The 27,882-nt window shown below is 39.7% G+C and overlaps 1 protein-coding gene across 2 annotated transcripts in view; it reads right to left on the minus strand.

The window, feature by feature from the left end:
- ADAMTSL3 (ADAMTS like 3) overlaps positions 1-27,882 on the minus strand; it is a 358,645-nt gene that overhangs the window by 204,749 nt on the left and 126,014 nt on the right. For both annotated transcript variants that reach the window (XM_047795344.1, XM_047795345.1), the window contains exons 5-6: positions 13,571-13,616; positions 2,429-2,665 (exon numbers count right to left, since the gene is read on the minus strand). In XM_047795344.1, coding sequence (XP_047651300.1) covers positions 2,429-2,665; positions 13,571-13,616 — 283 coding nt within the window. The remainder of the gene's footprint in view (positions 1-2,428; positions 2,666-13,570; positions 13,617-27,882) is intronic.

The raw sequence follows: 27,882 nt of genomic DNA on the forward strand, positions 1-27,882 counted from the left end.
TATCACCTCATTAGGGAGCTGCAAATTAAAACAACATGATACCACTACACACCTATTTGAATGACCAAAATATGGAACAATGACAACACCAAATGCTGGTGATGAGCAGCAACAGTTGGAGCAACAGTTCCTCTCATTCGTCGTCGGAGGGAATGCAAAATGCAGTCAATGTTTGGGACTTTCTTACAAAACTAAACCTATTCTTACCATGATACAGCAATCACACTCCTCAATATTTACCCAACTGTGTTGAAAACTTGTGTCCATACAAACACTCACAGGTGGAGGTTTAGAGAAACTTGGAAGCAACCAAGATGTCCATCAGTAAGGTGAATGGATAAATAAAATGCAGCACATCCTGACCACAGAGTGTTATTCGGGGCCAAAAAGAAATGAGTTATCAATTCATAAAAAGAGAAAACTTAAGTGCATATTACTAAGTAAAAGAAGCCAATCTGAAAAGCCAACACACTTGTATGATTCCAACGATTCTGGAAAACACAACACTATGGAGGACGTTAAAAGATCAATGGTTGCCAGGGGTTAAGAGTGGGAGAGATGAGTAGACAGAACATAGAGGATATTAGGGCAGTGAAAAGACTCTGTATGATACCAAAATGATAGATATGGATCATTATTCTTTTGCCCAAATCCATGGAATATCCAACTCCAAGAGTGGATGGACCCTAATGTAAACTATGGAGTTTGGGCAATTATGTTGGGTCAATGTAGGTTCATCAGTTATAATAAAGGCACCACTCTGGTGGGGATTGTTGAAACTGATGGAAGCTGTCCATATTGAGGGGCAGGCTCTGTATAGGAAATCTCAGTACCTTCCATTCAATTTTGCTCTGAACTTAAAAAATCCAGTCTCTCTTTTAAAAAGGTGGGGAAGGGGATAAAGAGTTCAGGGGAGCCTGGAAAGGTAAGCAAAGAAGCTGGGTGTAGGGATTTTTGTGGGAGGAGTAACAAACTCTGATTTAGGTTTTAAGACAACCACTTTGGCTGCTATGTGTGGGTGAGTCATAGGGGCACAGCGTCCCAAGCTGGAGATCAGGACAGGAGCCTGTTGTAGTTTAAGTCAGAACTAATGGGGGCTTAAACTAGGAAAGAAATCAGGGGAGACAGAAATGGTGGATTCAAAATAGGCTTTGAGGAGTTCCTGTCATGACTCAGTGGTTAATGAATCCGACTAGGAACCATGAGGGTGCAGGTTTGATCCCTGGCCGTGCTCAGTGGGTTAAGGATCCAGCATTGCTGTGAGCTGTGGTGTAGGTCGCAGTCGCGGCTCGGATCCCGTGTTGCTGTGGCTCTGGTGTCAGCCGGTGACTACAGCTCCGACTGGACCCCTCTCCTGGGAACCTCCATATGCCGTGGGAGCAGCCCTAGAAAAGGCAAAAAGACAAAAAAAAAAAAAAAGGCTTTGAATTGACAGGACCTGGCAATGGATTAGATGTGTGGATTGAAAGGGAAGAATCAAGAATGACTCCAAAGTCATGGTGAGAAACTGGAAACTGATTTCTAGCTGAAGGGATAGAGGAAGGAGAAACTAGTCTGAGGATCAAGACCAGGTTCATCTGAGTGTGTGAAGTCAAAGATGCCTGGTGGTGTCTGACACTTAGTAGATGGTTGACTTCATTTTGCTGTTGTTACCACTGTTTTTGCCACGAACATGGAATACTAGACATTCATTGTGTTTAAAGTCTTTTTACAGAGCTCAGAGGAATGGGGGGTGGAATCCTGGTCTTTCCCTGCTATCCTGTCCCCACAATGACTCAGCAACCTGTCATAGTCCCCTGAATCCTCACACCCATTCCAAGCCATGAGGAGGTTATTATACCTCAGCCACACTCATCACAGCCCTGCAAAGTCCACTCTGAAAAGTCTGCATTCATGTTATTTAGTAAATAAGCCATTGCTCCCCCAAACCCCAAACCATGAATTCATTTAAATGAGAGGTCAGAGAACCCATCAATATTAGCCTTCCAAAGGATAGGTTCTCAAAGTGGGATCCTTGGGCCAGGAAGCCTCAGCATCTCCCAGGAACTTGTGAAAAATGCAAATTTTCAGGGCCTCCCCCAGACCAATGGGATCATAAACTCTGGGACGGGGGCCCAGAAGGCTCTGTTTGAACAAGTCTGTCAGGTGATTCTGATGTACTTTCAAGCTGGAGAACCACTGACCTAGAATAGTCACAAGTCATACACGGTGATCTTTTGATTCTACATGGGGAAAACCGACACCATTTTAAATAAGTTAAAACGTGATCTAAAGGCGAAGAATCTTCCTAAAATATTCTCTGCATTAAAATGATCAAAGACAATACTTCATCTGTGTGAACAAAAGTACAGAGGGAAAAGATTATTTTTATTGAGAGTGGTCGTGACATGGCCTTGAACCAGGGGTCCAGGAAGCAGGTGTGGCTTACCTGACAAATGCCGCTGATACACATGTCCAAGGAGTCAGTATTGCAACGGGTTCCATCCAGTACCTTGGGTGCCAGCTCCACGACCAAGTTTTGTCCCTTTGCATGACACTTGAGTGCGCAGGGGGCAGTGGGATCATTGTATCGTGGAAGCCATTCATAGTAACGCCCCTGATACTGGACATCATTGTAGGCTGAACACTGCTGGGCTCGGAAGTCCTCTGCATCCGGAGGGCAGTCCTGCAGGCAGAGAAAATGGGCCACGGGCACATCACCCAGTGGGATGGGCCAGCGGAAGGCTGAACAAGCTTACCAGTGTCCCATGAGAGCAGACCTCCCTTGCTTCTCTGCTGAAAGTCACTTCATTCCTTCACTTTTTTTGTGTTTAACTTCAAAAATGAATCGATAGCTGTGGAATTCTATTGCAACTTCTGTGATAATGGAAGAGATCACTTCATGTATTCTGATTACTCTTCTGCCCAGGTAATTTTTTCCAGACCATTAAAGCTTATTGTATTTAAATGTCAAATTTTGCTCGAGTTTAACCATCTTGTATGTAAGTTTTCAAATGCCTTACACAACCTCCTTTTGGAAACAAGAAAAATGGAATGATTTTCATTTTCCCAGGTGACCAAAGGTCTTCATAGGGAAGATTAATTATCATCCTTATGAGCCAAGTCCAGGATTATTGGCTGTTATTTTAACTGGCCCCAAACTGCTGTGCTATGTGGAAACTCGTGTCTGTTTTATTATTTTTGTTATTGCTGTTGTTTAGTCCACTGCCTTTCCCTCCCTTGTGGTCAGGTCCCCAGTCATCACTCTTTACTGGTACCCAGTGCCTGCTCTCAACTAGCTCTAGGGTGGGGAGAGGTAACAGAGCTTTTTCAAATTCTGTCTTCAACAAAAGCAAATAGATTCCAAGTGAACACCCCGAGGAGCTCTCATATTAATAATGAAAAGTATTTGTACACATCTTGATGACTCAAGGATCTTTTCGACTTAATTACTAATCAATCCAATCAGATATTTCCAAAGCAAGATGCTGAATGACAAAAATGTTACTTCCCTATTCAAAATTGAACATAAACTTCCTAATTAATGGGAATGAATTAATTGTATACAAACTTCCCAATTAAAACAGATACAGAAAGGCAATACAATTTTTTTTTTTATCACAAAAGTAAGAAACAGTCATTGTAAAAATCAGGGGAATGGTTTCCACTTGAAAAAAAGAATAAATAGGAGTTCTTATGGTGTATTAGGTTAGGGATCCATGCTGTCAGTGCAGCGGCTCAGGTCACTGCTGTGTCACAAGTTCAGTCCTGGCCTGGGAACTTTCACATGCCATAGAGACAGCCTGAGAGGGCAGGGGGAAGGATAACAAAGACTACAAAGACTCTTATATATAAAACTTTGCACAAATTTTTGATTATCTCCCAAGGACAAATTTCTGGAAACAAAACCTCTGAGGAAAAAAAAAAAAAAACTTCACTAACTTTTCAAAATATCGTCATTTGCCCTCCAGGAAGGTTTTATTATAATCATCAGGCTACATAAGTTCCCTTATTTCATTACCTTTTCTCAGTTTGGATATTATAATTTTATACATTTTTTTTCCAATCATAAGTGTTAAACAGAATTTCATTCTTTGAATTTGCATTTCCTTTTTACTAAATAGGTTAATATATTTTCATGTATATTTGATGTTTGTATTAATTTTTCAAAAATTTCTTTTCTGCCCTTCATTTGTCCACTAAGATGTTTTTGTTATCATTATTCTTGACAGATAAAACTATTAAATTTCATAATTTAGTCATCAACTCTTTGTCATTTGTATTGAAAATATTTTCACCTTTTAATTTTGCTCTTGGTGCTTTGCAAAGTCAAGAAGTTTTACAATTTTATACAGTCACCTTTATTCATATTTCCTTTTAAGGTTTCTTTTCTTTACTAATGAGCTGAGAAATGCTTATCCTACTCTGCCCTGAAAACATAAAAATAGTTAAATGTATTTTGCTAGTTTCTTTATAGTTTGGCAATTACATTTAACTATTATGTTTGGAATTTATTTTGATCTATGGGGAAAGGTAGAAATCTAACTTTATTTTTCTGCAACTAATCATTAACAAATTATCGGCCAGAATTTTAAAATATAATTTCTTCTATTTATCTCCTTTTTGCTACATGACTTTTGTACTTTACCGTGTTTATGCTTCTGGCCTTTAAAAAGTGTCTCAGATCCTTTTAGGAAGTACGTAGGGAATAGACAAAATGTAATTAATAAATAACCCTTTTTCCCAGAATTAGTTGTATTACTTTGATGTGAATCATTCCAAAATCGATATTGCATCCACATTTGTCTTTGTTTTAGCAAGATTAACCCTTCACCAAGGTCACACTTATGGAAGAAAGAATCAAACTGAAGAAGAATGAAATTGGATGACTTTTCCTTCCTGGAATAAGGACTGTGTTTTCCATCTGGCCATAGAGAAGATCATTAGAGATAAAATTATATCACCTCCTTTTCCCTCAACCATGGCCAATTCTCTCTCTATCTGACTCTTTGAAACCCAAAGCAGAGAGTATAACGGAGCAGGGTAAATACAACTTCCCTGAGCATTAGGCTCACTTAGTGTCCAAGCATACTCTGGGAAATTAAAGGGCTGCTCTCGGATTCATGACTGTCTTAAACCCCGTAAACGAGTGAAGTTTCACAAAGCCAAGTATGGTTAATCAAGAGAACACAGTCTAGGAGGCCAGCCTACACTGAGTTCTTGCTGAAAGGATATCCTTATTTACAGGTGTGACCTAGTCTCCTTGGCCAGAGCTGATGATCAGAGGCAAACATCTGGTCTACACCAGGTCAATCTTTCCCAGGAATCTGGAACTGTAACAAGAGAGCTAGAGCTGAGAACTCATGTCAGTCTGGGCTGGGCTAGCGATTTCTTTCTTTCTTCTTTCTTTCTTTCTTTCTTTCTTTCTGGCTCTGAGTCATTTGGCTAGGGCTCTCTTGGAGAGCGGGCCGAGCGGGCAGGTGAGGGGTCAGAGGGCTCTCTTACTCTGGCTCTCTCTCTCTCTCTGCCTCTTTCTTTCTTTCTTTCTTTCTTTCTTTCTTTCTTTCTTTCCTTCTTTCTTTCCTTCCTTCCTTCCTTCCTTCCTTCCTTCCTTCCTTCCTTCCTTCCTTCCTTCCTTCCTTTTCTCTCTCTCTCTCTCTCTTTTGCTTTACCACCACACCTGTGCCATATGGAGGTTCCCAGGCTACGGGTGCCTACACCACAGCCACAGCACCGCCTCTCTTGAGCTGAGTCTGTGATCTACACCACAGCTCACAGAAACACCAGATTCTTAACCCACTGAGTGAGGCCAGGGGTTAAACCAGCATCCTCACAGACACTAGGCAGGATCATTACCATGGAGCCCCAATGGGAACTCCCAAGCCATTTCTTTTATGTGATGCATGTTGAAGCAAAGCAAGCCAGTTCCCACAGCAAAGAAGAATGAATTACATGTGAAGGAAGGTGCGAGGATAAACCATGGGTTTCAACTGAAATAACTGGGCTTCACTTTCTGATTCCTGGGTCCAGGCCTTCAAGATGTGCTTATGTCTAAATTCCACCAAATATTCACCCATCCATCCAGTGAATCTCATTTTTCTTGAGCTAATTTGAGTGGGCTTCTGTTACTACCACATGATGATGCCTGATTAAGACAGCCTTACATCTGGACAATCCTTACTGGTTTACCAGGAAATATTACTGACACTCTCTCTTCACCACCACCCTCTGAGTAGTGAGTTAGATAGGTCAGGATTATCATTACCTTCATTTTTTTTTCATTTCTTCTTCTTTTGGGGACTGCACCTGCAGTTCCCAGGCTAGGGGTCGAATCTGAGCTGCAGCTGCCGGCCTCCACCACAGGCACAGCAACACAGAATCCAAGCCTCCTTTGCCTCAGCTTGTGGCAAGTCCAGATCCTTAACCCACTGAGCAAGGCCAGGGATTGAACCTGCATCCTCATAGACACTAAGCCCCTGAGCCACAACAGGAACTCCTGCCCTCATTTTTGTAAATGGAGAAAACGGTGATCCAGAAAGTCTTCAGTCACTATCCCAAAGACACACAACTAGAATATGATGGCGCCAAGACTGATCCCCAAAGTCACAAGCATTCCATGATATGATACTGCTTTTTGGTAATCTTGGGGGAACTGACTACTTATATTAAATGCTTTCATTTACATGGCACCCTTCCAGTGTCAACACTAAGCCTGTCTAGTCTGGTGCAGCTGGGTCCCCTGCCTTGGCTCAGGACAATCTAAGGATTCTTGTGTCTAAAATTTAGTTGACATTTAGGAAGCTTGGATGCCAAACATCCTTCTGCTTTCTTTTTCCTGAGAAACATTTCTTCACATCAGTTAAGTTCAAGACAGCACTTATTTATTAAATATACATTATGGGTTTTGCCTGGGTTATGTGCTAGGAGGAACACAAAAGAAGAACATAATCCACCAATCACCTAGGGGGCTTGTTATCTTATTGGACGTGTAGCCTCTATGTGCATGGAATACATGGAAGCAGTGGGTTATGGTTGGTATTTGTAGACTCACAGTAGGACTTTGCAAGGAAGGAAATAAAGCTGTTATCCAAGAGTTAAATTCAAAATTGAATGAATGGAGTTAATAAGGAAAGACTAAACCTAATAAGGAAGGAATAGATCCTAGAGCAGGAAGACGTGAATCAGTCAGGAGGAGGTGGGCAGCCTTGGAGGCACAGAAAAGAAGAAGGAGGAGGAGAGGGGTTAGGAGGAAGAGGAAGAGGAGGAGGGAGGGAAGAGACGATGGTAGGGAAGGGGTGGGGGAAGGGAATAAGCACAGCAGATAACAACCAGCACCCACCCATTCAAGGACCATTTGGAAGACAAGGGTCTCCTTTCCTCCCTAAAGCCATGAGAAAACAGAAACCATTCTCATGGACCACTCAGAGACAGAAACCAAGATGGGAGATTATCTAATAAACCGAGTATTTTTGTGCAGGAGGCAAACCATTGCCTAAGAGATGATTTATATAATAGGACTGCACCGAGCTTTAATTTGGATTAGATATTTAATCCCCCCCCCCAGATAACCAGTGAGTGGGGACTTGGGAGAAATACAATTTTTGTATAAGCAAATTGGAACATTTTATTTGGTCTTCTTATCCATGTTGTAGTATGCGTTAAATTTCTTGATCCTTTTACATAACAAATGCCAAAACTTCTAGCATAAAATAGATTTTTGTAGATGGACATTACAAGCTAGAGTAAGCAAATGATGCATCATGAAAAAGTAACACGACAGAAGGGATTTAAAGGATGGTGTGAGGTGAGGAGGACAAGATAGGAGAAACAACGCACGCAGAAGAGAAACAGCAGAAACAACTTCAGTGTCTATAAGGCGCAGCCTTATTCAGCAAGACTGGAAGTTGTGAGCTAAATAAGAGATAAATCTGACCAACTTCTAGAGGTCCCGGAATGCAAAGGAGGGCAATTAAAAGTGATAAGAATCCACAGAGGGGAGCGGCACAGAAAATGGAGGGTCAGCATGATAGCAGGAAGCCCTGGAGTTTTGGAGACAAATATGAGAGGAAGTGGCTCTTGCCCAGAGAGGGAGCAGTGGCAATGGAGAGGAAAAAAAAAAAAAAAAAAAGGAACACCTCTAAGAGAAAACTGTCAGAAATCAGCCATCCATAGGATCTAGGGTGTGAAGGATCTTTCCAGGGTCACAACAAATGTCATCTTTGCTGGAAAGTTGTCAAGAAGCCCAGGGAGCCCGCTGTGCTGCATTCACCATGCCTCCCTCTGCGTTCATATAAAAATGTGCTCATGTTACAGAAGCACTCTTACTAAATTATGACATACTTATTTTTTTTCTGATTCTTTATGTATTTATTTTTTTAACTGTTATTTCCCCAATACATTTTTTCTACTGTACAGCATGGTGACCCAGTCACACATACATGTACACATTCTATTTTTGCACATTATCAGGCTCCATCATAAGAGACTAGACATCGTTCCCAGTGCCACACAGCAGGATCTCACAGCTCATCCATTCCAAAGGCAAGAGTCTGCATCTATTAATCCCATAAACCCTGGCATGAAAAGATACCTGGAGCCAGTGAATTCAGGTAGTGGGCCTCCTTGCTGACATGCCTCACTGCCCTTGGAACTTCTCCACTTGCTCTCTGTATCCCTGATAAGGAGAATTCTTTCCTGAGGCCCCAGGGGCCCAGCCCTGGCTGTTAGAGTCCATGCTCAGTGCTGCTCAAAGGATCATGTCTATGGATGGCAGTTAGCTGGGGCCCAAGAACCAAACACAAGCATGTTCTGTTCCCCTAATCTCACTGGCTCTTCAGCCCAAAGCTCCCATCTCCTCTGACAGAATGAAGCCAGGGAGAGCTGCTGAACTGAAGAGGCTGATTCCTTTTTCTTTTCTTCCTTCCTTCCTTTCTTTTTTAACAAGAAAGTCTAATTTGATTAATTGGTTGATTGATTGGCCGTGCCTACGATCTATGGAAGTTCCCAGGCCAGGGATTGAACCTGATTCACAGCAGCGATCCAAGCCGCCGCCACAGTGACAATGCCAGATCCTTAATCCGCTGTGCCACATGAGAACCCTAAGAGCGCACATTTCTGAGAAGCCTGGTAACCTGACTCCTGGGGATTAAATTCAGCTCTGTGACCGTGTCACAGGTTACCTAAATTTCCTTCTCTGTAAAAACGGAGTTAAAAATAACACCTACTTTGGAGGGATGTTATGAGGATAAAATTTGTTTATTTTATGAAAAGGCACTCAGAACAATGCCCAGCATTTAGGAAGTAGCTTAGTAAGTGTGAGCTATTGTTACTGTTGCTATGATTGTTATTATTAATTTTGGTTAGGATTTAGAAATCTGGTACACATATAACAACCGCCATGGTCCTGAGGCTGTGAGCCTGAGCCTTCAAATAATCAGGTGGAGCAACAGAAGGATTGGCAACCTCGGGAACAGGATCGAAGGTCGGGTCTCCAGAGCTCATGGGGCAGTGGCTTCTGCTTCTCCATACAGCACACTTCCCTGTGTGTGGCCATTGATGGTGACATCGCTCGGATGGGAACAGAAGATCTTGCAGTCCCATCAGAGGGGGCACTCAGGCTCCCAGGAGTAGAGGTGTGGGCGTCTTGGAATCATGAAGCAAGCTTCCCACTAAAGAGCATCTGACCTGGGAATCACTAAAGGGAGCTTCCTTCCAAAGAATGAGTGACGAGCCCCATCCCCAGGGAAAGGGAAGCCACTGGCTATTGATTGAACTAGCATGGCCCATCTTCAATGAGGACACTGGAGCAAGAGCAGGGCTCATGACTCAGCTCTCTCTCCACTTGAGGTGGGCTGGAGAACAGTTCCCACTCCTGCTCTCTGGGCTATTTGGGGTGATAGAGAGATGGAGATTTCAAGAGGGTTATTCTAAATCCCTAATTAGGAAAGCAGGAAGCAGCTCAACAGAAAGAATGTGAAAGAAAAACCAAGATGTGGCCATATTGGTACCCTGAGTTCACTGTGGTTACATCCACTTGACACCCTTGCAACGTTTCTATGTTAAATTCCCAGGAATGTACCAGTGTAATCACTCCTGTATAGGAACAGACTTCTGAGAGATCATCGACATTGCAGCTGGGGATGCATTTATCCACGACTGGTCTACCACAGGACTTGAGCATCACAGCGCAGATGCTTGGCACATGGAGATGGAGGGGGGCCCTGAACATTACAGTTGTGAAGAACTTGCCATAATGCTCCCTTATTCCCTTTTTAAGGAATTTCATGGGAAACGCTGAGTTTGCAATAGCAAGCTTAGAAAGTAATGTCACAATCTTTTGAAATCGCTCTTAGGAGCTGTAGAAAAGGGCAACATTTACAGTGCTGTCCTCCCTCTGGTTCCCATCTCCTACACATCTATTTTTCACCAGCCTAGAAAAGGTTTCTGCAGAATCCTCTGAGGATCTCTCAGTTAGAGACCACAGGCACTCCCAAGACCCTCAGAGCCTCGGGAACATCAGCTTTTCACTCAAGCACACCAAAGTTTTAACCATTGCAATGAATACACACCCATTTTAGCAGATTGCATTTTATCTCTACTCTGTATAACACAATACTCCTAGACCCTTACAATACCTGTGTTGGAAAGAGATGTCTTTTTTGGAATTGGCTAGAGCAGAGTCTCTCTCTCTCTCTCTCTCCTCTCTCTCTCTCTCTCTCTCTCTCTCACACACACACACACACACACAGAAAACTATAGAATGAAATCTCAGAATGTAGTATCTTGAGCTGGGCTTTGAAAATGAATTCCCCTAGACAGCTTCACAGAGTGTTTCTAGATAACATTTGGCTGTGAAACTTATTCTGAAATGACTGCAAGGAATATGCCAGGCCAATGTATCTGGGAAGATGAGCTGTCCTAATGCGTTAATCAGAATAACACATCTTCTCCAAAGCGTTCACAACATAACCCTCAGAATCTGGGAATAGGTTACCTTATATAGCAAAAACGCCTTTGCACAAAGCATTCTTTGACTAAGGTTAAGGACCCTGAGATGGAAAAATTATCCTGGATTATCCAAATGGGTGAACCTTGCAGCTGTGATCACAGGCAGATGTGACTACAGAAAAATGGACAGAGAGATGTAATGTTGCTGGCTTTAAAGACGGAAAACGGGGCCACAAGCTAAGGAATGTGGGCGGCCTCTAGAAGCTGGAAAAGCCAGGGAAACAGACAGTTCTCAAGAGACTCCAAAAGGAATGCAGCCTGCTGGCACCTTAATTTTAGCCTAGTGAGACTTGTATCAGACATCTATCCTCCAAAACTCTTAAGGTAATAAATGTGTGTTGCTTTAAGCCACGTTTCTGGTGATGTGTTATAGCAGCAATTAAAATATAAAACACACTCAGGCAAAAGGTAATAAATCTAAAAGCCTTGTGTGTAACACCCTCAGGCTGCTAATGCACTGATGTGCTAGTTTAGTAAGGAATGCTAGACCGAATGCTGGCCTCTGCCTCTGCTCAGGTCAGTCTCCATCCTTCACCCCCACCTGAGCTTCCAGCTCACTCACTCATGTCCCCACGCACACCTGTGTATCTCCATTCCCTCACGTCCATCCTGTCATAGGACTATGAAACCTACTTGCTCTTTCTCCCCAAATCCCTCCTAGGACATAGTGGACACAAACCTAGCTACCTTAGGGTTGGATGATTTTGGATTTTGAATGCCCAATAAATAAGCACCCATTTTGGAGTTCCCCTTGTGGCTCAATGCTAATGAATCCTACTAGTATCCATGAGGACGCGGGTTTGATCCCTGACCCCACTCAATGAGTTAAGGGTCCTGCGTTGCCATAAGCTCTGGTGTAGGTTGCAGATGCGGCTTGGATCTGGTATTGCTGTGGTTGTGGTGTAGACTGGCAGCTGCAGCTCCGATTCAACCCCTAGCCTAGCAACTTCCCTATGCCATGGATGCGGCCCTGAAAAAAAAAAAAAAGCACCCATTTTTTTCCACCCAAGTTTGAGGAATAAACATTTCTGCTTCATCACTGGTAAAAACAGATGAAAACATGGTTTGCGCTCCACAGACCAAAGGTCTTGCTAACACTGCCTACTCTCCACTCCCCAAGTTTACAGCTTGGGGCTGCCCACTGAGGAAAAGTTTGGGTCAGGAGAACAGAGATGCTTACCCAGGACAGAGAAGGAAGAGGAAGGCACAGCGCTCCACCAAGTGCAACATTTAAATTCAGTGAGTTATAGCTAATTAAGAAAATGGATTTTTAATGAGACGATATTGATTTTTTTTTCCTATGGATGGGCAATACTTTCTTGTTTTTCTGCATGTCTCACAACGTATTTGCTGAGAATTGGATATTTTAAGTATCATGGAAACTCTGGAAATCAGATTCTCTCTCCTCCCCAGGGTTTGTTATTGCTGTTTGTTGTTACTTGTTTGTTTGGCGGTATTTCTGAACTGATCTCTAGTCTGTATTAGTTTAGTGATCAGCTAATAACTGGTTGATTTAAAATAAATGAAATCAATTTCATTTAAATCTAAAGAAAAAAAATCTGAAATCTCACTTAGATCTCAGATTTTCACAAGTTCCTTTTTTTTTTTTTTTTTTTTTTTTTTTTTTTTTTTTTAAGGGCTGCACCCACAGCATATGGAAGCTTGAAGGCTAGGGGTTGAATTGGAGCTGCAGCTGCTGGCCTACACCACAGCCACAGCAACCCCAGATCTGAGCCGTGCCTGTGACCTACACCACAGCTCAGGGCAATGTTAAATCCTTAAGCCACTGAGCAAGGCCAGGGATTGAACCCACATCCTCATGGATACTAGTTAGGTTCGTTACCACTAAGCCATGACAGGAACTCCCCAGAATTTCCTTTTAAGTCCTGTTATTTTGATTCAGATATACATCACCAACAAAGGATATGTTTTGTGGGGAAAACAGGATTGGTTCTTTCTGGCATTTATTTTATATGCGTATTTGAAGTTTGGTTTTTGTTTGTGTTGAGCAGTGCAGGATAAGAGTAAAGTTTATAAACCCCTCCTTAGGTGCGATTTTCTTGAGTCACCTATAGTATTCTTTAACACATTTTGCAGGGGGCCAACACATGGTTTGGAGGAGGAGAAACAGCACTACACAAGTTCAAGTCTCTACTCTTCCCATGGAGCCTTTGGAAAATAATTTCACCTCCCTCAGCCCCAATCCCCTCCCTTGAAAAAGCGAATAACCACATCTCATGTGCTGATATCTTGGAGACAGATGTGAAAGTCAGGTGAGATACTGTAATAGAGCACTTGAGCTTCAAAGGCATTTATAGGTATTAGGTGTTGTTTCTATGAATTCAGAAATTAACTGCTTACCAAATTAGATCATAATGAGAAGTGACCTAAAAAGATCTTATAAATGGAAGGTATGAGATATACAAAACCTGTGATCAATTAAACAAATATTCAAAATTTCCACAAAGAGTACCACGAGGCCAATAACTTTATGGTACATATAAAGCTATAATTTACAACACGAACATATTTTGTTGGATTATATATATATATATATATATATATATTATATTATAAAACTTACATGATTGCTGCATGTCTTGTATCGAATATTCTGCCCTTCACAATTCCTGGGGGAAAAAAGATAATAAAGATTTCAGGGAAGTTGCAAGCAGAAAAATTAAAAAGTGAAAACAAGGCACTGGTAAAACTTTTATTACCTCAAAGATTCAATGTTTAAATTCTAAGAAAAAACTTTCAAGGATCAGGAGGCCAAAAAGTCTCATGGAAATGTCACTTTATTTAAATAAAAAGTGAATTTTTTAATTTTAGTCTTTATTTTATACTGGAGTATAACTGATTTACAATGAGTTAATTTCAGGTGTCCGGCAAAGTGATTCAGTTATACACACACACATATCTACTCTTTTTTAGATTCTTTTCCCATATAGGTTATTACACAATAGTGAGCAGAGTTCACTGTGCTATCTAGCAGGTCCTTGTTGATTATCTATTTTGTAACTAGTACTGTGTGTATGTTAGTCCCAAACTCATAATTTATCCCTCCTTCCAACCTATCTAAATAGAGAGTGAATTCTTTAGGTGAATCAATGTAATATTTAAGGACAGTTTTTACCCCACGGTCCATATAATCACCGAAATTAATGCATAGTTTGTGTGTATGTGTGTAGTGTGTGCATATATTTATTATTTTTTTCTGTGAAAAAGAAGGGAAAGCTATGGACAGGAGTATATGCATCGTACGTCCCTGTAAGAGAATTTCTCTTCCTCACTTACTGAGGTCACCCAAGTTAGCTGGGCCCTCCATGACCTCTCTCTCTCTCTTTTTTTTTTTTGTCTTTTGTCCTTTTTAGGGCCGCACTGGCAGCACATGGAGGTTCCCAGGCTAGGGGTCTAATCGGAGCTGCAGCTGCCGGCCTACACCACAACCACAGCAATGCCAGATCTGAGTCGAATCTGCTACCTACACCACAGCTCATGGCAACGCCAGATCCTTAACCCACTGAGCGAGGCCAGGGATTGAACCCGCAACCTCATGGTTCAGTTGGATTCGTTTCCACTGCACCACAATGGGAACTCCTGACCTCTCTCTTTAATCAGTACAATTGTTCTCTGTCAAAAATTTGCTTGAGGAAATGCTGATATTTTATTTCAGCCACTGGGCTTACTCAATGGATGCCACAAAAATAGTGTTGGGGGAGGGAGTGGGATGGACTGGGAGTTTGGGGTTAGTAGATGCAAACTATTGCATTTGGAGTGGATAAGCAATGAGATCCTTCTGTCTAGCACAGGGAACTATATCTAGTCACTTGTGATGGAACATGATGGAGGATAATGTGAGAAAAATGATAGATAGATAGCTGGGTCACTTTGCTGTACAGCAGAAATGGACAGAACACTGTAAATCAACTATACTAAATTTTTTTTTATATAAATGAATTACAAATGTAGTGTTGGGGTGGCTTTCTTAGGATACCAATACTGTAGGGTCTGAAGTCACACACTCCTAAACGTACAGGTTTCAGAATCCTCCACAGATGACTGCCACATACACGATCCTCCCCTCCAGCCACCTGCTGGGGACCCTTGCCACGCATCTTCCAGGCAAACTCTTCTTCTGGAAGTTTGGAATTCCATCAGACAGGTCCTTTCCTCGGTGCCGTGCTTGCTGTTCTGTATTTTACATTAACTCCTTAAAGATAACTCATCCTTGATGGTACCTTTCTCAATTTTTCCATGGAGGTATGTATATGTTTTTATCCTTTAAGTTTCCCAGGTCAAGTCAATGGCTAATTTGGAGCAAGGCTTAACTGGCCCATCTTGAATCAAAAGCCAGTCTTTTCTATGCCATTTGTTTTAGAATAGTTCATCCCAGAGGAATAGAACTTTAAGGTGGACCCAAGGAGATATATATATAATATATATATATATATATATATTTTTGCTGGTGTCATTTAAATATCAGCCTACATGAAATAACTGAACAAGCCTATTTCAGCAATATACAACTCATAACACATACTTTATATGATTCTATTTTTACCAATGACAAAAAAAGTGAAAACTAATAATGTGCCAAGAAGTATAAAGAAGGAAAATCAATCATTCAAAATTCCATCATTAATATTTTTACCAGAATATTTTGTTGTTTAACCTTCCAATGTTTCTGCTATGTTTATTTACAGATGTGAAACCATATTGCCAATTCAATTTTGTATTCATTTTAACACAATATTATAGCCATTTTCTCATTTTATTTAAAAATTCCTTGGAAAAAAATTGTTTAGTAGATTACGTAATAGTCCATTATACAGACATTACCTTCTTGTAGTTTTGAATTGAAATATTTTAAATTATGGTAAAATACACATAAAATTTACCATCCTAACCATTTTAAAGTATGTTGTTTGGTATTATAAGTATATTCACATTGCTGTTAAGACATTACCTTTTTGGTTATTTAGGCTATCTCCTCTTTTTTCCTACTTTCAAAATTTGCATTTAGTGGAGTTCGTGCCATGGCTCAGTGGTAATGAACCCAACTAGTATCATGAGGATGCAGGTTCGATCCCTGGCCCCAGTCAGTGGGTTAAGGGTTGGGCGTTGGTGTGGTGGTGTTGAAGTGGATAAAAGTGCCAGTCCTTTTATCTTATGACCTCTTTCATGCATGCATTTTTTTATATATAATGATTTTTTTCCATTATAGCTGGTTTACAGTGTTCTGTCAGTTTTCTACTGCTCAGTATGATACCACTTCACACCAATCAGAATGGCCATCATTAATAAGTCCACAAATAACAAATGCTGGAGAGGGTGTGGAGAAAAGGGAACCCTCCTGCACTGTTGGTGGGAATGTAAGCTGGTACAGCCACTATGGAGAACAGTATGGAGGTACCTTAGAAAACTATACATAGAACTACCATATGATCCAGCAGTTCTACGCTTGGGCATATATTCGGACAAAACTTTCCTTGAAAAAGACACATGCACCTGCATGTTCATTGCAGCACTATTCACAATAGCCAAGACATGGAAACATGCATGAATTTTTAACTTTGGGTTGGCTAAATATTATTTGAGTGGTTGTTTTTTTCCAAGAAGGGCAAATGTCTGGCATCTTATTAGACTTTGTATTTCCCATAGGAAAGGCAATATAGCAAGATATATTATTTTGTCATGATCATTTTTCCTCAAAACACATGCTTCACTGACTTTTGACATTTAGGTTTGCAGGAGTTAGATTTTTAGGCTTTTGTATATGTGTTTCATTTTTCTGCCTGGAAGCTTATAATGTTTTGTTTTGTTAATATCTGAAGTAAAAATCATGGTCAGAATGTATCTAACTGTGTGTTTATTGTCATCAATGTTCACTGAAGATGGTGGGCCCTTTTGACTGGAATACTCGAGGTCTTTATTTGCAAAGCTGTATGTTATTCTCAGATTATAATTTTGGTTACTGCTCTTGTTCCAAGAATACCTGTAATCCTTAAATTCTTAGAGTTCTTGAGGGAACTCTAGTTCCCTTTCTCTGCTCCTATTATTTCCTTATTGACCTATGATTTCCTCTAATATACATCTCATTATATTTATGCTTCTAAGAAATCTACAGATATCTCGACACATGACTGAGTTCCTTTTTCTGCAGTGATTATTTCATGTTTTATTATCTCATATATTTTTTGGTTTTGTTTTTTAGGGCCATACTGGTGGCATATGGACGTTCCCAGGCTAGGGGTTAAATTGGAGCTACAGCTGCCAGCCTATGCTACAACTCAGGATCCAAGCCTCGTCTGTGACCTACACCACAGCTCAGGGCAATGCTGGATCCTTAACCCACTGAGCAAGGGCAGGGAGCGAACCCGCAACCTCATGGTTCCTGGTTGGATTCATTTCCATCGTGCCACAATGGGAACTCCGGATATACTTTTTGATAGTGCTTTTTCTTTCCTTGCAACCCTTCTCTCAAACGCACCCTTCTCTATGTACATCTCATACCATCCTCTCCTCATTTTCTGTTCCAATTACATGTATCCCAGCCTCTCCACATCTTCTGTTTTCTGAGAGGTACAGTCCCTAATGGGATTTAGAAGGCATATGGCAGAAAGACATTTTGGAGTGAGAACAGCATTACAGCTGCCTCCAAAAGCATTACCTAAATGATAGTTAAATTTCTGAACTGGAATACAGACAAGGTGTCCAAGGAGTTGCCTCCTTTTAATACAATTCTCTTGAGTTGTAGTTTATAACATCTTCTAGATTGTTGCAATAGGTTGACCCAGTCTTAGTATTTCCTAATGCTGTATATTTCCATTTTGTGACTCATCAGAGGTATAGGACTTCAAAATTTATGAAGCTCTCAATGAGGCCACGTTAAATTTTAAACATTGCAGAAGCACCAAACTGAGAGTCAGGCAGGAAAAATTTATTAGGGTGGAGAAGGCTGTCTCCTGGTCGAAGGCATATGACTCCATTCTCCCGGGAAACAACAGCCATGCCAGTGGACAAGGTCATTTACTTACATGCCTTATTTCATTGTGCTTATTATGTGTATAAAAGAAGAAAATAAATCACAGAAACAAGTGAAAGGGTAAGTTAAAGTACTCTGTTTCTTTTGGAAGAGCCCCAATTGAGGAAAGCAGCTAATAGATTAGGCAAGTGATAACCAAAATCTTTTTGTATCACATTGACTTATAACCTTAAAAAGCTTTTGACTCTAATTTCAAGAGGGCAGGCAAATTACCAAAACATGGCTTAAGGAAGTATCTGAGGAGTTCCCACTGTGGTGCAATGGGTTAAGAACCTGTCTACAGCGGCTCGGGTCACTGCAGAGGTGTGGGTTCAATCCCCACCTGGCACGGTGGGTTAAAGGACCCAGGATTCAATCTCTGGCCTGGGGAATTTCCATAGGTCGTGGGTGCGGCCATAAAATAAAGAGAGTATCTGAATTAATCAAAATATTGGAATACAAAAACTTTTGAAACTTAGGAAGAATGACATTTTCTTTAAAAGTGTATTAGAACTTCAGAAATAATTTTTCAGATGCATTTTCAGTAATTGATTACTTTTAGTTATTTCAATAAAAAAAAACTAATTTTGAAAAATTTAACACCTAAAGGAAAGAACACAGATTTGCTGAAGGGAGCTTATGGTTGGGTCTCAGGCCTGCTATGTAGACCACACGGTCATCCATACCCCACTGCCACCTGCTATGCCCTCACTGTGCAGCACTAACTTGCATCTTGAGCATTGCACCTGAAAGTCTAAACCTAAAACTTAAGTAGATCTCCATTAGACATCCCACTGCAACTGCGGCAAAGTGATATTGGAAAGGGAGCATTTAATTTCATGAATTCTCAAAATATAAAGTACCATTTTGGACTCATTCCTTCTCCAATGGCTTTATATAGTGCATCTACTGGGCACCAGGATGCAGACATAAAGATGCAGGGAGGTTATCTCTCAATTCCCTGAACCAGCCAGTAGTAAGGTTGTTTTCACCCAACCACCTGGTGGATATTAACATTCTCCTTCACTTTGGCCATCCTAACACACACTGAACCCACTGACCGGCCTCTATGGATGTGGCATGCTTTGGTTACAATTCAGTATGAAAATGAATGGCCACTTTATGAAACAGGCACAAAATGAAAGGCAAGTTATTTTAAAGTTGAGGACACTGGAGTCTGAATTCCCCAAGCAGGAACCTGCCAGCTTATTCTGGAAATAATTCCTTTGGCTCAAAGCAACCGAGCTGCAGAAATATTACTTCCAAGTTTTTAATTTCATTCTAATTATTATTTGCAAGAGCTAATGGTTATCAGGAGTATATGAAAATTCAAGAACATCGTTTCACAATTATGTATTTTCTATCCATTACAACATTCATAACACCCTGATACTGAAGATTTTTGAAGCCATAAATTTATGAATATATAAAAAACATATGTTGATTCCACATGAGGATACATTAAAAACATTAATAAAATTTCCCTGGAGTTTATAGCACTATAATTTATTATGTTCATTTGCTGATATATTGACTCAAATACTAGTGTCTTAAAAACTGAGAAGCATGTGTTTTGAAGAATAAAAATATATTAATTTTTTAAAATAGTAGTTAACTTAAACCTGTCTCTCCCATGGTTGGCACCTGACTAGAATATCAAATTGCACATTTCTGCAAGAGAAAAGAGAGAGATTTTGGCTGGTGTATGGTTTGCAGTGTAAATGAACTGAGGGTGTATTTAAATGTAATCGAATTCTGAAATAACTTTGTCCACCAAGAAATAAATGAGCAAAAGAGGCACACTCACCTCCTTTCCTAAATCATGAATTTAAAGGAGTACACTGATTTTTAAAAATTAAAGAAAGAAGGCACTGAAATGCTTTCTAAAGCTTTGGGATAGTTTTTTTGTTTGGATTTATATGTAATCACCTCCGCAGACCTCTTCCAAGAAAACCTGACCACAACAGCTCAAAATTTATGAAGATTTAATGAGTCTCTAAGTTTTAGGATAAAGAGACTTGATAAACTTTCCAAGGGAAGTAGGTTTCCTTCTTAATAATCTCAGAGTTCTTCCAAAATCACAGTGAAATGTCTCAATATGGGAGAGGGTATGTAAGATTTGGGGCTGCCTAAAAGGTGGGGAGCAGGAATGGGAGGATTATTAATGACCTTGCTGCCCTTCTTTTGAATTAATCTAATTTCATTTTTATGCAGAAAAATAATGTTGCACCCTATTTATTATCAGAGTCATGGAAAGAGTGGGTGCACCACAGGCCTGGCCTTGGGCCAAGAACCAAGCTGGAGAAAAAAACATACATTGCCTTGCCATATACTTGTCTTACTATAAATATCTCAGAATGCACTATTCTCTCCTTTAAGTTTTTTTCTTTATATTTGGTTTAGGATCTTCCCAAGCCTCGGATATGTATTCAAATTAGATAAGCTCAGGGAGAAAGCAAAAATTTGGAGATTCTAGGTCTAGAAGCAAATGTTAAAATGAAGATGTGTACACAAATAGACTAAAGAATACTGCAGAAGTCCTAAAATATGAAAAAGTTGAGCAAGTGCTACCTCAGGAATGGTGATTTGAAATATAGCAGCAATATATGGGATGGAACTATTTCAGGCTTCCCACAATTATTTTATTATGAAATGTTTTATGTCCAAAAAAAGGGGGGAAGGAGAATGATGCAGACTTATGTAAATATCAGTAAGCTTCATAATTTATTAAAAGTTTTCTTGGAATTTATGTTTAAGAAATATATCATGTATACAATGGAATATTACTCGGCCATAAAAAAGAACAAAATAATGCCATTTGCAGCAACATGGATGCAACTAGAGATTCTCATACTAAGTGAAATTAGAAAGATAAAGACAAATACCATATGATATCACTTCTATATGGAATCTAAAATATGGCACAAACGAACATATCTACAAAACATAAACAGACTCACAGACATAGAGAACTGACTCGTGATTGCCAAGGGGGAGGTGGGGAAGAAGTGAGATGGATTGGGAGTTTAGGGTTAGTAGATGCAAACTATTACATTTTCAGCATTTAAGCAATGAGGTCTTACTCTATAGTGTAAGGAGCTAAATCCACTGGGGGGAGGCTGTAATGGAAGATAATATGAGGAAAAGAAGATTAGATAGATAGATAGATAGATAGATAGATAGATAGATAGATAGATAGATAGAGATAAAAAAAAAAACTGGGTCACTAATGCTGTACAGCAGAAATCAGCTCAACACTGTAAATCAACTATACCCTAATAAAAACAAAAAAAGAAAGAAATGTATCATTACAAATATGTGGAAGCCTCCTGCCAAACCTCCTCAATCCGATCCCCCCACTGCCCTCCCCTCAGTTAGAGGAAAGTAAGTAAATGGTATCAGAGTCTGCAGAATCCTCCATAGCTTGATCTTTTTTTGTCTCTATACTATGTTTTTGAGAATATCCATGTTGAGAGATGCAACCCTAATTCATTCATTTTTATGGCTCTAGATTAATCCAATTTATAAATATAGCTCCATTTATTTGTCAATTCTTATTTTCTAGTGATCCATTTTCCTAAAAGTCTGTGAAGATTTAGATTGGTTCTCCAATGAACAATCTTATACCATCACCTTAGGCACATCTGCACACATTCCTCTGGGATACATGTCCTAGTGGGACTGTTCTGCTGTGGGCATTTACCGCTTCCGGATGACCAGACAATGACACATTGCCCTTGAAAGGGAGAATATCAATTTTCACCCCACTAGTAGTGCAGAAAAATCCTTGTTTTCGCACATCCAGGCCAATATTTGGCATTTTATTTAAACTTTAAAAAGGCTTCCAGTCTGAAGAATATGAAATATCTCACTTAGTATTCTTTTGTATTTTTTGGTTAATGAAGTTAATATTTTCATTTGTTTTAGACTACGCAAGCTCCCCTCTGTGCATTTCCTGCTCCTATCTTCTACCTAGTCTCCTACTAGTTTGCTTTGCTTTTGTTTTATTATAGAAGTTATTTAAATATTTCAGACGCTAATCCTTTACTGGTTATACTCATCACCAAGACTTTCTTCCACTGTATGCTTTTCTTTTGGTTTATAGCATATATTTTTATGAAACAAAGGTGTTTGTTTAGCCTGCTTGAATGTATAAATATTTTCCTTTTGTAACTTAAGCTTTTTGTGTCCTAAGAAATAATTCACCACCCAGAGATTATAGCCCTATATATTCTAAATGTTTTCAAGATTTGCTTTTCATAAGTAGACTTTAATCCACCTGGCATTTATTCTCTAATGGATTGACATTTTCTAATATTTTTCCTTTGGATATTAATAATCACATTTGAACCCCATGTACTGAATATTCATCCTTTCTCCATAAGTTTTTCCACTGAGGTAAAATCAACATATAACATTATATTAGTTTCAGGTGTAAGTCCACAAATTTTTAATGCCATCTTGAGAATATATCAAAACCCCATATATGCATGTTTCTGGGCTCTTGATTTTGCTACATGGGCCTATTTGTACCCACGCTACTGCTATCATGAAAATTTTTTTTTTGTCTTTTTTTGCTATTTCTTGGGCCGCTCCCTCGGCATGGAGGTTCCCAGGCTAGGGGTCCAATCGGAGCTATAGCCACCGGCCTACGCCAGAGCCACAGCAATGCAGGATCCGAGCCGCGTCTGCAACCTACACCACAGCTCACGGCAAGGCCGGATCCTTAACCCACTGAGCAAGGGCAGGGACCGAACCCGCAACCTCATGGTTCCTGGTCGGATTCGTTAACCACTGCGCCACGACGGGAACTCCATTTTTTTTTTTTTTTTTTTTGTCTTTTTAGCTATTTCTTGGGCCGCTCCTGTGGCATATGGAGGTTCCCAGGCTAGGGGTTGAATCGGAGCTGTAGCCACCGGCCTACACCACAGCCACAGCAACGCGGGATCCGAGCCGCGTCTGCGACCTACGCCACAGCTCATGGCAACGCCTGATTGTTAACCCACTGAGCAAGGGCAGGGGCCGAACCCGCAACCTCATGGTTCCTAGTCGGATTCGTTAACCACTGCGCCACGACGGGAACTCCGAAAATTTTTTTCACATTAGTTTCTGGCCAAGTCTTCAATTTTCTTCTCCTTCGAAGCTGCTTTCATACCTTTGTAGTTCCATATGATTCTTAGGATTGAAACCATGCTTAATTTAAACATTAATTGAGGAGAAACTGGCATTTTAATGATATTGAAACTTCCTATTTATGAACATATTATTCATCTCTATTTAGGTTAGCTTTTAAATATTTCATAAAGGCCTTGTACATCTTTTATTGAATTCATTACAAGGTACCTTATATATTGTAAGTAGTGTGATTTTTTTTTTGAAATTTTGCTTTCTCAGTTACTGCTACCGTTTAAGAATATAGTTATTTTGCATTAGTTGTTTCCAGTAATCTTAATTAACTCTTTCATTCCTCCTATTATTTTATGTATAGATACTCTGATAGTCTATCTAGACAATCAGGTAGTCTACAAATAATGAGAAATTTACTTCTTCATTTCTAACTGTTATACCTTGTATTTCTATTTCTTGCCTTATTATACTGACTAGGACCTCAGATGCAATAATGAATATAAACAATGACAAGAGGCATTCTTATATCTAATGTTAAAGAAAATGCAGGAGTTCCCATCATGGCTCGGTGGTTAATGAACCTGACTAGTATCCATGAGGACAAGGATTCACTCCCTGCCTCACTCAGTGGGTTAAGTATCTGGCGTTGCCATGAGCTGTGGTGTAGGTGGCAGACACGGGGCTGGAGCTACAGCTCTGATTTGGCCCCTATCCCGGGAACCTCTCCATATGCCTCGGGTGCAGCCCTAAAAAGACAAAAAAATAAAAACAAAAATAAAGAAAATGCAGTCACATTCTATATATTAAAGAGAGTGCATCTCTATTCCTAGTTTGCAAATATTTTTCATTTCAATTATGAATAAGTATTCATCTTATCAAATACTACTTTTGCATTGATTTAGATTAACTTTATGGCTTTTCTCCCTTAAATATTCCATGTTATGACTGCTGGTGCTTATCATGGCAAATATTTCCTTGTGTGCTATCTATTTCAGGACTGCAAGCTTACCATAAGCAGGCCTCCATCGTTAGAAACAGGAATCCTATACAATCTGGCTTGGTAATCCACCTCTCTATAGCTTCCGTTACTACAGTAACCTCAGGGCTAACGAGGGTAACATGACTATTTTTCATATTACTTTCTCACCTCGAGGTTTCCACAATCACATGGGATGATATACATTCAACTCAATATAAACAACATATGCAGATCAATACACACGCACCTCAGCCTCTTGGGAGAATAGGTCCATCATTCCAAAGTGGAAAGTTTGTTTTTCATTTAGTGTTGATACCAAGATATTTAAATTTCCTATGCTGGTGTATGGCTTTTATTTTTTTCAAGTCCATACGTTAGTAAGCATATAGACCTCAACAGTCCTGCCTTTCTATTAATGCTGGAGTTCTTATGCTGTATCTCACATACAATCACAAGGTCTCCTGCATCCCATCTGCATCCCCAGGGTAGGCACAAAATCAGTTATGCCCTTACTGGTTTTCCTTGTTTTTTGGCTCTGCAGATTTCATTGAATTTCTTATAGGTTTAAACTTTACTTTTTTAAATTACTAAGACTTTTTTAAGAACAGTCTTGGGTTCACAGCAAAACTGAGGGGAAAGTACAGAGACTTCCCATATATCTCCTGCCCCTACCCATGCATAGCTTCCCTCATGATCAACATTCCCCATCAGAGCAGTGCCTTTGCTACAACTGATAAACCTGCACTGACACATCATCATCACCCGAAGTCCATAGGTCACATTAGGGTGACATTTGGAACTGGATATTCTATGGATTTAGACAAATGTGTAATGACACATATCCATCATTACGGTACCATACAGAATATTTTCACTGCCGTAAATATCCTCTGTGTTCCACCTACTCATCCCTCTCATCCTTAACCATGGCAGCCACTGATCTTTTTACTGTCTTCATAGTTTTGTCTTTTACAGGATCATACACTATGCAGCCTTTTTAGATTGGCTTCTTTCACATATTAATCCGCATTTAAACTTTCTTGATGTCTTTTTTTATGGCTGGATATCTCATGTCTTTTTAGTGCTGAATAATAGTCCACTGTCTGGATGTGTATCTTATTCATCCATTCACCTCACTGAAGAACATCTTGGTTGCTGACACGTTTGGGCAATTATGAATAAAGCTGGTATAAACATATGTGTGCAGGTCTTTGTGGGGACATAAGTTTTCATTTACCTTGGGCAAACACCGAAGAGCATGAATGTTCACTCATACAGTAAGAGTATGTTTAGTTTTATAAGAAACATCTTATTGTCTTCCAAAGTAGCTGTACCATTTTGCATTCCCACCCGCAATAAGCAAGAGTTCCTGCTACTCCATACCCTCACCAGCATCTGGTGTGGTCAGTGTTCTGGATTCTGGCAATTCCAACAGATACAGTGGTCTCTTATTGTTTGAATTTGAATTTACCTGATGACATAATGTGGCACATCTTTTCATGTGCTTATTTTCCATCTACAAATCTTCTTTGATGTGGTGTCAGTTAAGGTTTTGGCCAATTTTTTAATTGGGTTGTTTCCTTATTGTTGAGTTTTATAAATTCTTTGCATATTCTGGATAATAGCCTTTTATCAAATATGTCTTCTGAAAATATTTTCTCCCAGTCCTTGGCTTGTCTTCTCATTTTCTTGATGTTATCTTTTGCAGACAGAGGTTTTTAATTTTAATAAAGTCCAGCCTATCAATTATTTCATTCATGGATCATGCCTTTGGTGTTTTACCTAAAAAGTCATGGCCATATCCAAGATCATCTGGGTCTTCTTCTAGGTTATCTGCTAGGAGCTTTACAGTGCTGTGTTTTACATTTAATTATCTTATACCTTTTGAGTTAGTGAAAGGTCTGTGTCCATTTTCAATTTCTTTGCATGTGGATGCCCAGTAGTCCAGCAGCATTTGTTGAATAAACTGTGTTTGCTTCATTGTGTTGCCTTTGTCTTTTGCCAAAGATTAGTTGACTACATTTATTGAAATCTATTTCTGAGCTCCCTATTTTGTTTCATTTATCTATTTGCCTGTTGTTTCACCAATAAGACACTGCTTCATTACTGCAGTGTTATAATATGTCTTGATGTGAAGTAGTGTTACTATACTATTCTCCTTCAATATCATATGAACTATGCTGGGTCTTTCGCTTCTCCACATAAACTTTAGAATAAGTTTGCTGATATCCACAAAATAATATGCTGGGTTTTTCACTGTTGTCGTTGTTGTTATTTTTTGTTTGTTTGTTTTTTGTTTTGCTTTTTAGGGCCACACCAGTGGCATATGGAAGTTCCCAGGCTAGGGTTCAAATCGGAGCTGCAGCTGCTGGTCTACACCATAGCCACAGTAATGTAGGATCCTACATTACTGTAGGATCTTAGACCTACCACACAGCTAATGGCAACGCCAGATCCCCGAGTCACTAAGGAAGGCCAGGGGTCAAACTCGCATCCTCATGGATACTACTAGTTGGAGTTGTTTCCACTGCACCGCAATGGAAACTCCCCAGGCTGGAATTTTGATTGAGACTGCATTCAGTCTACGGACCAAGTTGGGAGAAACTGACATCTTGGCAATATTTAGTCTTCCTATCCATGATCATGGAATATCTCCCCTTTCAACTTTACTTAAGAAGATTTCATTTCTGTCCTACTTTACCTGGCATTGCCACATACCTTTAAAAATTAAATTAAATCTTTTATTTAAAAATAACTGTAAATCACATTCATTTGCAAGAAATAATGAGAATAAACCCCTTTACCTTGAAAGGGAAAATGTATCCTTTACCTTGTTTCTTATAATGACAACATCTTGCAAAACTGTGGCACAATAACACAATCAGGAAATTAACATTAACCGTCAGAATACAGAACATTTCTATTAGCAAAAGGATCCTTCAAGCTGCTTTTTATAAAGTCATACCTTTTTTCCACCCACCCTCACCTCTTCTTTAATACCTGGAAATTACGGATCTGTTTTCCATTTCTATAACTTCTGTCATTTCTAGAATACTATATAAATGAGGTTCTATGGTATGTAACCTTTGGAGAATGGCTTTTTGTACCTCAGCACAATTCTCTGGAGATTCATCCAGGTCGCTGCATTTAACAGTGGATCATTTCTTTTTACTGCTATGTAGTATTCCACGATACAGATGTACCGTGTTTACTTAGTATTCACCCACTAAAGGGCCTTTGGGTTGTTTCCACTTTTTGGCTATTATGAGTAAATCTGCTAAAAACATTCGGGTTTTCATGTGAAAAGAGGTGTTCTTCATTTCTCTGGGATAAATGCCCAGGAGTACAACTCCTGGGTTGTATGGTAGCTGCATGTTAATTTTTTCAAGAAATTGCCTGTGGCTGTCCTATTTTACATTCTCATCACCAGTACAGGACTGATGCAGTGTCTCTGCATTCTTGCCATCATTTCATGTTGCCACTTAAAAAAAAAAATCTATTCTGATAAGTATGTAACAATATTTCATTGTGGTTTTAACTTGCATTTCCCTAATAGCTAGTGATATTAAGGACATTTTCATGTATTTATTTGCCATCTGTGTATCTTCTTTGATAAAGTATCTGTTCAGGTTTTTTGTTCATTTTCTAATTAGATTGTCTTTTTTAATTGCAGATTTTTAAAAGTTCTTAATATAGATCCCAGTCCTTTATCAGATAAGTGGTTTGCAAATATTTTCTCTCATCAATCTAGGTGTTTATCCCT

Source organism: Phacochoerus africanus, chromosome 9 (genome assembly GCF_016906955.1).
Source record: "Phacochoerus africanus isolate WHEZ1 chromosome 9, ROS_Pafr_v1, whole genome shotgun sequence".
In the NCBI taxonomy this organism is placed as follows: domain Eukaryota; kingdom Metazoa; phylum Chordata; class Mammalia; order Artiodactyla; family Suidae; genus Phacochoerus; species Phacochoerus africanus.